At 44.5% G+C, this 16591-nt stretch overlaps 1 protein-coding gene across 6 annotated transcripts; it reads left to right on the top strand.

The window, feature by feature from the left end:
* The first annotated feature begins 33 nt into the window (after positions 1 to 33).
* On the top strand, positions 34 to 16509 carry LOC127505762 (E3 ubiquitin-protein ligase TRIM39-like). Of its 6 annotated transcripts, none has more exons than XR_007927804.1 (10): positions 34 to 155; positions 419 to 539; positions 695 to 1230; positions 1664 to 1753; positions 4365 to 4595; positions 4687 to 4819; positions 5393 to 5431; positions 5544 to 6041; positions 8853 to 9004; positions 16438 to 16509. XR_007927804.1 is itself a non-coding variant. In XM_051881555.1 (9 exons), the coding sequence occupies exons 2-9, from the start codon at positions 452 to 454 to the stop codon at positions 8921 to 8923; spliced, it is 1686 nt and encodes a 561-aa protein (XP_051737515.1). In that variant the 5' UTR covers positions 34 to 155; positions 419 to 451; the 3' UTR covers positions 8924 to 16509. The 6 variants fall into 6 exon arrangements, 3 of the variants coding, with proteins under 3 accessions (XP_051737515.1, XP_051737518.1, XP_051737516.1); XR_007927803.1 differs by having other exon boundaries at positions 9582 to 16509; XR_007927802.1 differs by having other exon boundaries at positions 9136 to 16509.
* The last annotated feature ends 82 nt before the right edge of the window (positions 16510 to 16591 follow it).

The raw sequence follows: 16591 nt of genomic DNA, 5'->3' as shown, positions 1-16591 counted from the left end.
AGGAGGAGCTCTGACATCACTGCAGTTCAGTAACAGATTCAGAGAAAGAGAAAGAGAAAGTGAAACTAACTTTACCACAGGAATGCCTGAAACGATCAACCTCTTTAAACAACAGTATATTTATTGAGCTTTGTGAACACATCTGATACTCACAGGTAAGAGATAGAAATATAAGAGAGATTGTGCTGAACAGGTTTCTAAACATGTTTTGTAAGGCAAATTATGGCGTTTCTGTCATTTTGTCACATGACAGAAAGACTAAATAAAGAGGAAGTAAATGACAAGCAGACTGAACACAAACCTGCTATGCTCCATCTGAAAATTTATTGTAACTAAAACCAAATTATATCACACTTGGTCATACAAAATATCTGTTGATTTTGAATGAAAATTGTTATCTGTACCTTTTGTTTGTTAGACTGCAGTTTCTAAAAAATAAAAAAAAAAAAACATGAAGAGAAGAACAACAATGGCAAATTCTTCCTCAGCTCCAGGAAAAAAACAAAAATCCAGGAGTGAGAGTATAGATGGTTCTCCATGTGAGTCAATAACCAATCATATCTATATCTATATATTTTAACTTGAATGTAACCTGTCTAGATTCAAGCTCTGTCAATTCTGGACATTGTCTCAACAACATTTTGACATTTCACTTATACTGCATGAGATTTATCTTCGTCATTTCTCTTTCCAGCGATATCATCCTCCAGTGCTCTGCTTACTAAGGAGTTTCAGTGCTCTATATGTCTGGACATATTCACTGATCCAGTCAGCACTCCATGTGGACACAACTTCTGCAAGACCTGTCTGAATAAGTGCTGGGACAACAGCCAGACCTGCAACTGTCCATATTGTAAAGAAAAATTCAAGCACAGACCAAATCTCAAGATTAATACCACACTCAGAGAGCTCGTAGATCGCTATAAAAAGAAACGTTGTGAGAAAAAACCTGAAGTTTTGTGTGACGTTTGTGATGAAAGAAAGCTGAAAGCCCTGAAGTCGTGTCTGGTTTGTCAGAGCTCTTACTGTGCAGCTCACCTGGACCCTCATTTGAGAGTGGCAGGTTTAAAGAAACACAAAGTGATGGATCCTGTGAGTAATCTGGAGGACTATATATGTCAGAAACATGAGAGACCTCTGGAGCTGTTCTGTAGAGATGATCAGAGGATCGTGTGTCTGTTCTGTACTGACGGAGACCACAGGAACCACAACATTGTTTCTTTAGAAGAAGTGAGTACTATAAGTACTAAAAATACTAAAACAATTTAACTATAAATTAAAATCCTGTCATTATTTGCTTACACTCATGTCATTTAAGTAATCATATTTTGTTCTTTTAAGATTTTTTTCATGTATTTTTAAACATCCAGTTATTGCCAGAACTTAAAACTCAACACTTCTCCATTCTAAAATTAGCATTTATTGAAATTAAGCTATAAAAATCACTCATTCTGAACTTTTGTACATTCAGTGATAAATCTTTAAAAAGAGGTTTGAAGATTTGGGGCTGCTATTTCTAGATCAGGCCACAAAACTGCAGCACATGTGTCAGTGCAACAAAGTGCTGTTACTTGTTTCACATGTGATTGGCCATTTACATTCAAGAATATAAAATAGAAATCTCTGTTATGATAAATGTGTCAGTGCTGTTCTCTGTTTATAGACTCAGCTGATGGTTCAAGACACGCAGCAGATGATCCAGGACAGAGTCAAGAAAATTGAAGAGATCAAACACTCAGCAGAAGTCAGAAAAGTGAGTGGTTATGGGAGGTTGCCGGGTGTTCTGGGTTATTGTTAGATGGTTTCTTACAGGACACATAAAACACGCAGCAGATGATCCAGGGGTCAGGGACATCCACACACATTCAGTGGACACTAATTGTCACTATAATTAGTACTTATGCATTTTAACGCTACATCCATAAGGGTTAGACTACAGTCAAAACTCTTTTTTCCCCTCTAAATCCTTGAGGCAAGCACTACAAAATTTATATGTATACTATTTTATTGGAAAATTCTTCCTCCTTTTTGAATTTTTAAAATCAAATCCCAACTTCTCTTAGACCTTGGTCCAGTTTGCATGAAACTTGGTACATATAATCTGGAGACCCCCATGACAAAAATAATTTAAAAAATAATTTTGATACATTAAAGCATTGTGAAGATATAAGCAAACAAAATGGTCAGGTGTCACCCATTTTTGCGAATTTACCTGAATTCCTGCAATGTCCAAACTTATCTAAACTTAAAGGGTTAGTTCACCCAATAATGAAAATTCTGTCATTAATTACTCACCCTCATGTCGTTCCACACCCGTAAGACCTTCGTTCATCTTCGGAACACAAATTAAGATATTTTTGATTTCCACTTTCAGTGCCCAGAATGGTACTAAACGTTTCGAAATTTCAATGGTTCACCACTGGGGGACGATGATCTCTGTGAACCCATAAATCAAGTTTACCTGTTCTCTGGTCAGTTTTATACATTTGTAGACATTTTAATTAGACATTAGTAGGCCTACAATTAAAAAGAATAATAGTAGTTAATGGTCTCTTATTGGCCTGTTTAGCTGAGCCATCCATGGAACAAAACAAGCCCTGAAAATTGATAAAAGAAGGCATTTTATACACTTGATATTCAGTCTTATTATATGATTTATAGATTTTACTTTCAATAAAACAATTGCAATGGGTTTGTAAAAGGTGTTTATTTGCATGAGTTTTTATAGCAAAACACTGTTCTGACCAGGATTCGAACCCAGTCGAGAACACTATCCACTCCCCCCCCACACTTCCTTGTTTGGCACAAACAACAACATGTACGTTAGAATTTGTCAACGCTTGTCTGAATCGTTGTCAAGGTTATTTCAGATCAACACGTGGAGACGGGTGTAGGACTGTTTCGAAGCCTCGACACAATTCGGCTCATTTGCTTCAACTGTGTTTCACAAAGCCTCGCTCTGCCTATCACTAGTTCACAGAGATGTGGTGAACCAGTGGTGAACCATTGAAATTTCAAAACTTTTCAAAACACTTTCGACGTAACAAAGCCTTAATTACTGAAATTACGTGACACTGGCAGTTTGAAACACGCTCCGAACCACTGATTCGAAACAAAAGATTTGTAAAGCTTCGAAGCTTCATAAAGCAGTGTTTCAAAATTGTTGAATGAAGTCATTTTTTTTTTGGCACACAAAAAGTATTCTCGTCGCTTCATAACATTAAGGTTGAACCACTGTGGTCACATGAACTGTTTTAAATATGTATACCATTCTGGGCATTGAAAGTGTTAATTAACTTGCTGTCAATGGAGGCCTCACTGAGCCATCGGATTTTATCAAAAATATCTCAGTTTGTGTTCCGAAGATGAACAAAGGTCTTACGGGTGTGGAACGACATGAGGGTGAGTAATTAATGACAGAATTTTCATTTTTGGGTGAACTTACCCTTTAATATATGAAGACAACAGCACGTTTTGATGACACACAAAAATTGTGTCAAATTATAGCTATGGGGTTGATGATACAACTGAAAAAAAGTTGAAAACTTGTAACTCCACAGCTTTATCATCAATCAAGTTTAAATGCTTACATATTCTTTAAATATTATTTGGATAATTAAAAAAACATGGCTGCCAGCAACCAATCAAACCTCAGAAGCTCAAAACGGCCAGCTGATATGAAAATTGACATGTTTGTTTATAGTTTCAAAATGAGGCTGTGTACCAAATCTTGTAAGAATAGTCCACAGGGTGATCCTATAATAAGCATCTTTACATTATGCTAGTTTTGACACAAATGGTTTATCTGCCATTCTAACTTTTTTCCTAAAGTTGTTAAAGGAATTTTGATGCAGTCTAACAGCAATTCCTAAAAGCCAGCCATTTAAATCAATGGGAATGAAAGCTGAAGGGCATATTTTGAGCTGCTCTCTGGTGTACAACATCAAGGCCAAAGCATACTTCGGCCATCCGCATCCGCGCACCGTTTAGCCCTGCGTAATTTTGTCATCTGGAGGGTTCCTGTCTGCAAACCCTATCCCCACATAAACATAATAAAAACATTACATAAAATTCAGGAATGGTCCTCTCTCGTCCTTCACCGTTGTCACTCCTCCATTTATGCTTCCAGAGCTCCTCCGTGAAAGATACGAGACTGGTGCAGTGCGCAGGTGACGCTCTTTAGCAATCACGCTACCGGCCTCACGTCGTTCTTTCACGGCTCTCACCCCGCCCTGCTCGTCACAAATACATAATACAAAACTTGTATTACATAATTACCGTTTCATCTACATAAGCCATTGGTGCTTGGACATAGATAATCTATATTTAATAACTAATAATTTGTTGATTACCTTGGCCCCCAGAGAAACACAGAGAAGGAGAAAGCAGCACATGTTGAGCTCTTCACTGATCTCAAGCACTCCATTGAGAGATGTCAGACTGAACTGCTGAATATGATGGAGGAACAGCAGAAAGCAAAGAAACAGGAGGAAGAGCTTATTAAAGAGCTGGAGCAGGAGATCACTGAGCTAAAGATGAGAAACACTGAGCTGGAGCAGCTCTCACACACTGAAGATCACCTCCACCTCCTACAGGTCAGTCAACGTCTCTCCTGTCAATGATAATGCAGTATGTGACACCAGAACTCTCCTCATGCTAAAGGATTTCTCCTCTCTCCTGCTGTAGATTTACTCATCCCAGTGCAACCCTAGAAAAAACAGGAACTGGCCTGAGATCAGTTTGAAAACTAATGACCATCTGGAGATTCTGAGAGCTCTGACTCAACTGAAGGGCACTTTACATAAGCTCATACAAACTGGTACGTCAATATCAAATACACCATATTCATCATCTTTTAATTTCAGTAATGTAGAATTAGTCTAAAATTAGAGAAGTATGTGATTATGTCTTTATGGCTCATTATCATCACCTCACAGTTCTTCTTGAAGAAAGCAAATTTCCATCTCAAATTTCAGAAAACATGTAAAACATGTATAAAAGAGAAATTACAAGAAGTAACATTTATCTAATAACTGTGATTGTTTGCCCTTTCAGTTGTTCCATCAGTGTTTTGTGAATAATTTCCTAAGGGTGAACAGTTCGGTACAAATCAGTAGCAGCTCAAGAGACAAATTTTATATGTTTTATGAAAAACCACAAAAGCAGACAGTCAAACTGAGAGAATCATTGGTTTAAGGAGAAGAAATGTTGTTCATGAGAAGATTGATGTGTGTGTGAAATTTCAGGCCTGTAGCTTAAACAGTGTAGCAATGCTCAGCTTCAAGATCTTTTTCTTTCTCGTTGTACTAAATTATTTAAATATTACCTTAAAATTTGACTATAATTTAACATATAAACAAATCTCAAAGATCAGATGATGTTTTATTGTCAGGTGTCTCTTTGGAGCTGAAGAGGATGCAGCAGTATGCAGGTACAGAGTGACCTACATTCATATAGGCTACACACAGCTTCATTACTGCACTGCATCTGATTAAAAACTGGATTACCCAATAATTTGTGTTTCATATTCTCTGTTTTCTCAGTGGATGTGACTCTGGATCCTGATACAGCTAATCCAAACCTCATCCTGTCTGATGATGGAAAACAAGTGAGACATGGAGACATTAGACAGAAACTCCCAGACAACCCAAAGAGATTTGATCCATATGTAAATGTCCTGGGAAAGGAGGGATTCTCCTCAGGGAGATTTTATTTTGAGGTGCAGGTGAAGGGAAAGACAGACTGGGAATTAGGAGTGGCCAGAGAATCCATTAACAGGAAGTCAGTGATCCCACTGTGTGCCAGTAATGGATTCTGGACTGTATTTCTGACAAATGGGAATGAATACAGTGCCAGTGCTGATCCTCCTGTCCGTCTGCGTCTGAGAGTGAAGCCGCAGCGGGTCGGGGTGTTTGTGGATCATAAGACTGGTCTGGTCTCCTTTATTGATGTGGAGTCCAGCTCTCATATCTACACTTTCACTGCTCAGTCTTTCATTGACAAACTCTATCCTTATTTTAGCCCACATCCAAACAATGGAGGTAAAAACTCAACTCCACTGATCATTACACCTGTCAATTACAATAAATGAATTTACACCATTAATATCAAATACTTGATTAAAACAGTTCTTTATGTTTAGAAACATTAATTATTATAAAGACATTATGTTCTGACATTTTTTGTACTTTTAATTTATTAATTGTTTAAGCTGTTGTTGTCACAGTTCCCTCGTCTCCTGAACTCCATTTCCCATGATCCTCTTGTTTCCACACCTGCACTCACTTCCTTCGTCATCTCCCCATCAGCACTCAGCACCTGCACCTGGACTTCATCATCAGCACTGCCTTTATAATGGACTCACTCCCTTCACTCCTTGTCTGTCCTCAGTGTTGTTTAATACGTGTATGTGGTTATTCTCCTTCGTTGTCATTAAAATACCCATCATTGTAAATCTCCGTGTACGCATCATCTCTTCACACCGCTACGCTGTAACAGAAGGACAGACCCTCTAAAACGTCTGGATATCCACGAAGCAGGGGTTTGTTCCTCCTCTCCGAGGCTCCAGCTTCTCCCATGCCTCCCACACCTATGTCGGCTGCAGACCGCCTTATTGGACTCCTGCAGTACGGACGTTCACTGGAGAGGTATGTGGAGGAGTTTGTCGAGTTAGCCTTTTTGACGAATTGGTCAGACGCTTGTTTAAACACCCTTTTTCTGGACGGACTGGACGAGAGCACAATCCGTTTTGATGAACCTGACGATTATGTTTCCTTAAACGATACTATTAATCTGATTCTGTATTTAAATGGTTCTGAGTTCGTTGTTGAAGAGGTTCCGGATATTCCGTCCTTATCTCATCCAGTTCCTCCAGAAACACGGGTGGCCTGGCCAGTTCGTCAGTCTCCATCTTCCTCCACATACCCCTCCAGTGAACTTTACACCTGTGTCCTGCCGGACTCACAACCCTCTGAGTCCGGGCGTTCTAAGAGGAGGAAGAGGAAGAAGGCCAAGCCCTCTCCAGCCTCCGCAGAGCCCTCTCCAGCCTCCGCAGAGCCCACTCCAGTACCAGTGGGGCTTCTTATTGTGCATGAGGGGATGGACTGGACCCCTCTCCAAGCAGCCGAGCCCTCTGCTCCAGCCGCCGCCGCAGAGCCAGCCGCTCCAGCCGCCACCGAGCCCACTCCAACTGCTGCCGCCGCCCACGAGCCCACTCCAGTCCACACATCAAACTCCATTCATTGGACTCCTTAAGTTTCTCTTCAGCCCCCTTAATGATTTTTTTGGGGGGGGGGGGGGGGGGGGGGTTCCCAAAGCTCCTGACCCTCCATGGCCATCCAAGGCTCCTGACCCTCCATGGCCATCCAAGGCTCCTGACCCTCCATGGCCATCCAGGGCTCCTGACCCTCCATGGCCATCCAGGGCTCCTGACCCTCCATGGCCATCCAAGGCTCCTGACCCACCATGGCCTGCCAAGGCTCCTGACCCGCCATGGCCATCCAAGGCTCCTGACCCGCCATGGCCATCCAAGGCTCCTGACCCTCCATGGCCTGCCAAAGCTCCTGACCCGCCCTGGCCGCCCTCGGCCTCTGACCCGCCCTGGGCCTCTGACCCGCCCTGGCCGCCCTGGGCCTCTGACCCGCCCTGGCCGCCCTGGGCCTCTGACCCGCCCTGGCCGCCCTGGGCCTCTGACCCGCCCTGGCCGCCCTGGGCCTCTGACCCGCCCTGGCCGCCCTCGGCCTCTGACCCGCCCTGGCCGCCCTCGGCCTCTGACCCGCCCTGGCCGCCATGGCCGCCTTTGGCCTCTGACCCGCCATGGCCCGCCCTCGGCCTCTGACCCGCCATGGCCCGCCCTCGGCCTCTGACCCGCCCTGGCCGCCCTCGGCCTCTGACCCGCCCCGGCCGCCATGGCCGCCCTCGGCCTCTGACCCGCCATGGCTCATGGATCCGCCCTGGAGACCTCCAGGGCGCCCACCCCCCCTCGCGCCTACCGGGAGGGGGAGGTACTGTCACAGTTCCCTCGTCTCCTAACCTCCTTTTCCCATGATCCTCTTGTTTCCACACCTGTACTCACCTGTACTCACGCTGTAACAGTTGTATTGTGCTCTGCCCTTAAAGACCATGCATGCATTATTTTTTTCTTTCTTGTTTTCCTGTGATTTTGACTTGATTTTCTCATGATCTCAACATAACATATAACAGTATAAACCAACGGTTTTCTGTTGGACATTCATTAGACATTTGATCCTTTTCTAGAATATTAAACGATATGTGTAATCACAAAATACTGGCAGTTCATGCTTGTTTAGATCATGCACATACAGTATATGTTCATATATTTGCCTACAGTATATGTGACCCTGGACCACAAAACCAGTCATAAGGGTCATATTTGAGATTTATACATCATCTGAAAGCTGAATAAATAAGTGTTCGATTGATGTATGGTTTGTTATGATAGGGCAATATTTGGCAGAGATACAACTATTTGAAAATCTGGAATCTGAGGGTGCAAAAAAATCAAAATATTCAGAAAATCGCCTTTAAAATGTCCTTAGCCATCCATATCCACTCACAAAAATAAATTTCTGATATATTTACAGTAGGAAATTTACAAAATAACTTCATTGAACATGGTCTTTACTTAATATCCTAATAATTTTTGGCATAAAAGAAAAATCGATAATTTTGACACATACAATGTATTGTTGGCTATTGCTACAAATATACCCATGCGACTTATGACTGGTTTTGTGGTCCAGGGTCACATATGGACCCCAAGTACCAATGGCCCCTGGCCACATAAACACTTTAATAAATAAATCATGTTTATTTAATCAATATTTTTACAGAAATTATACCGGAAAGCAGAAAGACTACACATACCAAACTGTCATATAACTTAAGATGGGGAAAAAATTAAATGGAATAATTCTTGTGCTGCATGTGCTTCTGAGCTGACCCCAGATATCAACAGTGTCGGACCAGATCCGGCCCAGATCTGGTAGGCTATTTTTGAGTATTTGTCATTGGTTTAATTTGTATGCAAAAATCATGCACTCTTAAGTGTGTGTCAGAAAGCCTGTCGTAGGAACTAATGTCTTAGTTGTTGTTTCCTGTACGTCCCGTTATTAGAGACGCACACTGGTAGAAGATGACTGTTAATCCATGTTTATGCTGCTATTATGCTCTGTGTAATTCGTTCATGCAATAACTGTAAGTACTGTTATACCTTTATATCTCGTTAGTATATGTTGTGCATGTGATTGGTGATTGCTGATGTTTATATTGTTCGAGTTTACCGTTTATTTCGGCCGTAATTTGCCGATCTAAATCTGCTGAGTCATCACCATCCGCTCTAGTGTTACGAGCCGATACAGCGAATGTTTGTTTATACAATTGCTTACAGCAGCATAATATTCAGTGTAGTACTGTATTTTTGTTAACTTTATTGTGATTATTAATAGACACATGTTGAATATATTTTGGTACTATGTTACTGATTTCTGTAATTAGTGCAGTGAGACATACATGTTAGATGAATATTATTGTAAATTTATTTCTCTTTATTTCCTTTGTAGACCATATAATATCACAGCTGTATACCTCAGATGCATATTCAAGATTGTAAATAAACGCCTCATTATCAAGAATCTCTTCTCCACTCCTGATTCTCTGACCGGAATCTGATCCATATTTGGCCGCCTCAATCAGCTAAAAACTTAATTGTAGTGGGGCTTCGCTACATTATTATGGTCCTTCGAGCCGGATTGAGAGCAAGCTCAAACCAGTATGGATCCAGCAGCAAGTGACACATTAGAGACAATGGACAGACCTCGCCGCAGGACTAATCTGCCTTCTCACCTGGATGATTATGAGGTTGGCTACCGACCCGCTGATGACCCTCCTGCTAAAGCTTCTTCCCACTGTCCCAGTCAACCAAGAGGCAGCTCGAGGAAAACGTCTCGAAGTGGTGCTAGTTCTCATTCCAGGACAAATAGGCGCTCTGTTACCTCCACTGGCGTTTATCTTCCACCTGAACTCTCTAGTGTCCAGACTGCTATTTTGGAGGAGAAGATTAAACAGAGGCAGTTAGACAGTCTCCGCCAGCAGGTCGAGGAGGACTCACTGGCTGATGTGGAATACCAGCGGCTACAAGCACAAGCTAAAGAAGCCCAGTGTATTCAAGAGGAAGCTCTTACAGCAAAGCAGGCCTTATCCAAGCATCTAGAAAGACAGCGTAAGCTGCAACAAGCAGAGACTGAGCTTGAGGTAGCGAAGCTCCTATCCTCAAAGCTTATTAAAGACTCTGGTTCAACGACTCCTGTGCCTCCTGGCTCACCTGACAGTCTTTCGCCTCCACCTCAGCTCATACATATTAGTCCAGCCATGAGCCCACCTCAACCATCATGCTCTCTCCAGCGGCCCTCTACTCAGTCACCAGCTGTGACCTCAACCATACAGATTTGTCATGCTGAACAGATTATTCCTGATGACTCTCGGGTGTCTCAGCCGTCACTTAGACCACTGAAGTTAACAGCTGAATCTGGGAGTGCACTACCTGCAGCGCTCCACCTGTTACCACAAGCAGTCTCATCACCAGTCTCCAATGCATCTCAGACTACCCCTATAACTGCACCAGCTCGCACTGTGTTATCAACATCTACTGTGGTACCCCAACCTCATTCAGGAGCCACAGTCATGTCCACTGCTGCACACCCCTTGAGTACAAGCATGCCGTCTGTGCCACAGCAACCTACCACAGCAACACTGCCGCCACATACAAGGCCATATGCGGTACTGCAGACAGCACTTCCACCTGTGACAACACGCGCACGTCTTCTGCAGCCTCCAGTTACCAGCTATCAGGCTTCAGCCGTGCCACCTACTGTCCCTAGCCATGCTCAACCGCCTTCATTCTCGCCCTTTCCGCAGGATGGTCATCCAGCATACCCTGGTACAGAGCTACTGTTTGCATCAGCCTACGGCATCCCACAACCCAAGTTGCCGGTGTTCGAAAGTGGTAGTGAGAGTGACTTTGCCTTGTTAAAGTTGGCACTGGACAATTTGTTGAGCAATCACAGCCATCTCAGTGAACAGTACAAATATCATGTCTTACTAAGCCATTTAAAACTCCCTAGTGCTCAGCAGCTGGCTAAAGCCAATATGTACCATCCGTGTCCTTATTCAGCTGCACTGCAGGCTCTTCAAGACAAGTATGGCCAGCCAAGACAGCTTGTTCAGTCGGAGTTGGGTGCCATCATGAGCACTCCACCACTCAAAATGGGTGATGCTAATGCTTTTGACTCCTTTGCATTATCCGTTCAATCTTTGGTGGGCATGCTGAGGACGCTTGAGGGCCAGAATGGTTATGAGCTCATGTGTGGCTCTCATGTGGATCGTCTGCTAAGTAAGCTACCATCTGCTTATCGTGACGGCTTTGTTGAATACTGCCTAAGCAGGGGTATTCTACAGATGGGCACTGACAAGACCTATTCACTTCCTGATCTGGCCGCCTGGTTAGAGATCAAGTCTCAAGCTAAACGAATCTCCAGCCGAGTTGCAACCTTGTTCCAGAGTGACTCATCCAAGCACTATGGTAAAGTTACGGCATTCACTCGTCCAAAGGAGAGGCCAACACCAGTTCTCCTGGCCAATGATAGCATCACAAGGTCCCCTAAATCTGCAGACTCAAAACCCAGCTCAAAGCCAAAGCCATATTGTCCCCATTGCGACAACAGGGACCACTACCTTAACTCCTGTGACCAATTCAAGAAGTTAACCACTGCTCAAATTGTCACCTGGATTAAAGAGGGAAAACGCTGCTGGAGATGTGGTCGGACACATGCAGTAGAGACCTGCAACCTCAAACGCCCATGTAAGGTCTGTAAAGAACTACATCTTACAGTTTTACACGAGTCCATTAATGACACTTCCAGGGCTGTACTCATGGTAAGCTTGCCACCTACCAGGATTTACCTTGACAGACCTAACCGTTCTCCAAAGGTCATGTTGAAAGTGGTCAAAGTCCTCCTTCACAATGGTCGTCACACTATGGAAACCCATGCAGTCCTTGATGACGGGTCAGAGAGAACACTAGTGCTTCAGCCAGTAGTGCAGCAGCTCAAGTTAACAGGTGCTCCTGAATTGCTTCCCCTACAGACAATTCAACAGTATCACACTGAACTTGACGGGTCATCGATATCTTTTGATGTGTCCTCAGTATCCAAACCCATGACGAAGTTCACTATACGCAACGCATTCATTGCAACCGGTCTGTGTCTAGCGGAGCACAATTACCCAGTGACTGCACTCCAGAATGCCTATCGACACCTGAAGGATCTACCACTGCCTCCTGTGGACAGGTTAAAGCCATTGCTCCTTATCGGGTCAGATAATCCCCACCTCCTGACACCAATCCAGCCCATACGCAAAGGCCCAATAGGGGGACCTATTGCTGCCTGCACGCAACTTGGATGGTCTCTCCAGGGCCCTATGAGTCCAATGCAACCTTCTTGAGGGAATCAGCAGTGTCTTCACATCATGTCAGTTCCAACCTGTGATGATCTTATCCACCATGTAGAAAGGCTCTGGCAAGTCGATACTCTCCCTTACAACGAGAAAATGGTTACCAGGTCCAAACAGGATAGAGAGGCTTATACTCTGCTGCAAAATGCTACAATCCGGGTGAATGTGGACGGTGTTCAACGTTACGCTACACCATTGCTGAGGCGAACACCAGTGAGTTTACTCCATGCAAACAAAGAGACTGTGCTTCCTAGTTTGCGTAGCACTGAACGCAGGCTGGCACGGGATCCTGAGAGGGCTAAAGCCTACTGTGCTGAGATCCAGAAGTTGGAGGTGGCTGGTTATGTGGCTAAGATAACTCCAGAGGTGGCCAACAAAAGTGAAGAGTCCTGGTATATCCCGCACCAAATGGTGCATCACAACGGTAAGGACAGGATTGTCTTTAACTGTTCCTTTAAACATCAGGGACAGTCCTTAAATGATCAGCTGCTGCCTGGGCCGACTTTGGGACCTTCCTTACTGGGTGTCCTCCTGAGATTCCGCCAACACACTGTTGCTATGAGCGGGGACATCAAAGGTATGTTCCACCAGGTACGCTTGCTGCCCAAAGACAAGCCAGTGCTGCGCTTCCTTTGGAGGGATATGTGCAGGGAGGTGGAACCTGATATATATGAATGGCAGGTACTTCCGTTTGGCACTACATGCAGCCCATGTTGCGCCATCTTTGCCCTCCAACACCACGCCCAAGGACACAAAGATGACATGGCTCACCTAGTCGACATAGTAGGGCTTTCATTCTATGTAGATAACTGCCTTCACAGCACGCCAACTGCAGATGAAGCCAAAGCAACAGTGGATGGACTGCGCCAGCTGCTCTCCGATGGAGGCTTCGAGATCAGGCAATGGGCAAGCAATGTACCATCTGTGATCCAACACCTTCCCACAGATGCCAAGTCTACTAATAGTGAGCGCTGGTTGGCACAAAGCAGCACTGACCTCCAAGAACTCACTCTTGGTCTGTGGTGGAATTATATCAATGACACCCTGGGGTATAATTTACGCTCTACGGAGACCACTGCACCTACAATGAGGAACATGTGTAGGACCTTGGCGAGTCACTATGATCCTTTGGGGTTCATCATCCCATTCACTACCAGGGCCAAGGTTCTTATCCAAGACCTCTGGAAGCACAAGCTTGGTTGGGACGATCCCATTGAACCTCTGCATTTGAGAGAAAAGTGGCTTGCCTGGGTAGGAGAACTCCCGACTCTCCTTCAGTTGCAGTTCCCTCGAACATACACCTTGGCCTCCAATGACAAGACTTCTGTTATCCATGAGCTTCATGTCTTTAGTGATGCATCAGAAAGAGCTTATGGTTCAGTGGCCTACTTGCGTACCACAGATAGTCAAGGACAGGTCACTGTAACCTTTGTCTTGGCCAGGTCTAGAGTAGCACCAAGGAAATGGCTGTCCATGCCTCGCTTGGAGCTGAGTGCAGCTCTGACTGGTGCCCAGTTGGCCAAGGTGATCCAGACAGAGTTGACCATTCCTATTCACAAGGTTACTTTCTGGTCTGACTCCACCACTGTGTTATACTGGCTGACATCAGAGTCCTGCTGCTACAAGGTGTTTGTGGGAACACGTGTAGCAGAAACACAGACCCTCACAGACATGGCTGAATGGAGGTATGTTGAGTCAGTTCACAACCCTGCTGACCACATCACACGAGGTCTTACACTAAACGAGTTGGCAGGTCCTCATCAGTGGAGCTCAGGGCCAGCCTTCCTGAACCAGTCAGTTGACCAGTGGCCATCCACACCCAAAACTGAAGAAGAGCCAGACTTCAGTGAGTTAAAGAAGGCTGCCTTTATTGGAACCATTTCAGTGTCTAGTAGTTCCCTTCCTGATCCAAGCCAGTTCCACACATGGCAAGAGCTTGTCCAGGCCACTGTTAGATCCCTGCTGTCCCTCCTGTCGAGGCTTCTGATTATATTGAAGCAGAGAGGCTCCTCCTGGCGCAGGCTCAAAGTGACTCATTCCCGCTTGAAGTCAGGGCTTTAAAGGCCAGTCAGTTCCAGCTGACAGTCGTCTGGGATCTCTCGCCCCTGAGTATGATGGGGCCACCGGTCTCATTAGAGTGGGTGGACGACTACGTCGTGCTAGTGACCTTGACCTGGAGACTATAAATCCAATTGTGTTAGACCCTGGCCATCCTGTCACCAAGCTGCTAATTAAGGAGACAGATCAGCGACTCCTTCATCCTGGCTCAGAAAGGGTCCTAGCTGAACTGCGTCGCCAGTATTGGGTACTCAGAGACAGAGAGGCGATACGTAAACAGCAGCGCACCTGTCAAGACTGTCAACGGTGGCGGGCCAAGCCTCAAGCCCCGCGATTGGCAGATCTACCACCCTGTAGGCTGAATCTTTATAAGCCGCCTTTCCATTCTACTGATGTAGACTGCTTCGGCCCATTCGCAGTCAAAGTTGGTCGTCGTCAAGAGAAAAGATGGGGGATTATCTACAAATGTATGACGACGTGGTGTGTGCATCTAGATCTGTTAGAGCATTTGGACACTGACGCATTCCTGCTCTCTTTGCGTCGATTCATAGCACGACGGGGCAAGCCTATGAAACTGCTATGCAATAATGGCACTAATTTCATTGGAGGTGATCGAGAACTACGAGAGACCTTCAATGCCATGTCACCAAGGCTTCAGGAGCTGCTGGCTGGGCAGAAGATCCGGTTCCGCCATAATCCACCAAGTGCTCCTCACTTCGGGGGAACCTGGGAGCGTGAGGTAAAATCAGTCAAGACAGCACTGCGTGTAATCCTGCGAGAGCAGTCGGTCCCAGAACCAGTGCTTCAAACTCTTCTGGTGGAAGTTGAGAGCATCTTAAATGCCAAACCACTTGGCTATGTATCTTCGGATGTCGCAGACCTGGATCCAGTGACTCCAAACTTACTTCTTATGGGTCGCCGTGATGCCTCTCTACCGCAGGTCCTGTATGACTCTAACAATTTGCTCGGAAGACGGAGGTGGAGACATAGTCAGGTGCTGGCTGACTGTTTCTGGACCGCCTTTATTCGCCATTACCTCCCAGGCTTGCATGGTCGTCACAAGTGGAGGACGGATGTCAAGGAACTGACAGTAGGTCAAGTAGTACTTATTGTCGATCCGCAACTTCCCCGGGCACTTTGGCCTGTCGGCGCAGTGACAGAAACCCTGGCTGGGGCTGATGGTAGAATTCGGAACTCCAGAGTCAGGGTTAAGGAGAAAACCTACACCCGTCCAGTTGTCCGGCTGATCCCACTTCCTCACCTTGAGGACGATGACACAGACACTTCAGACAGACTTTCTTAGAGTATTCAATTATCTTACCAGATAATTGGGGGCGGCTGTGTCAGAAAGCCTGTCCTAGGAACTAATGTCTTAGTTGTTGTTTCCTGTACGTCCCGTTATTAGAGACGCACACCGGTAGAAGATGACTGTTAATCCATGTTTATGCTGCTATTATGCTCTGTGTAATGCGTTCATGCAATAACTGTAAGTACTGTTATACCTTTATATCTTGTTAGTATATGTTGTGCATGTGATTGGTGATTGCAGATGTTTATATTGTTTGAGTTTACCGTTTATTTCGGCCGTAATTTGCCGATCTAAATCTGCTGAGTCATCACCATCCGCTCTAGTGTTACGAGCCGATACAGCGAATGTTTGTTTATACAATTGCCTACAGCAGCATAATATTCAGTGTAGTACTGTATTTTTGTTAACTTTATTGTGATTATTAATAGACACATGTTGAATATATTTTGGTACTATGTTACTGATTTCTGTAATTAGTGCAGTGAGACATACATGTTAGATGAATATTATTGTAAATTTATTTCTCTATATTTCCTTTGTAGACCATATAATATCACAGCTGCATACCTCAGATGCATATTGAAGATTGTAAATAAACGCCTCATTATCAAGAATCTCTTCTCCACTCCTGATTCTCTGACCGGAATCTGATCCATATTTAGCCGCCTCAATCAGCTAAAAACTTAATTGTAGTGG

This window comes from Ctenopharyngodon idella, chromosome 23 (assembly GCF_019924925.1).
Source record: "Ctenopharyngodon idella isolate HZGC_01 chromosome 23, HZGC01, whole genome shotgun sequence".
NCBI classification, from domain to species: Eukaryota; Metazoa; Chordata; class Actinopteri; order Cypriniformes; family Xenocyprididae; genus Ctenopharyngodon; species Ctenopharyngodon idella.
This window is presented reverse-complemented; position numbering and strand designations above follow the sequence as displayed.

Coding starts and splice junctions, on each gene's coding strand:
- LOC127505762 (XM_051881555.1), top strand. CDS start 452: ATGAAGAGAAGAACAACAATGGCAAATTCTTCCTCAGCTCCAGGAAAA. Junction 540..694: donor GAGTATAGATGGTTCTCCAT/GTGAGTCAATAA, acceptor TTCTCTTTCCAG/CGATATCATCCTCCAGTGCT. Junction 4,820..5,392: donor ACATAAGCTCATACAAACTG/GTACGTCAATAT, acceptor TTTTATTGTCAG/GTGTCTCTTTGGAGCTGAAG.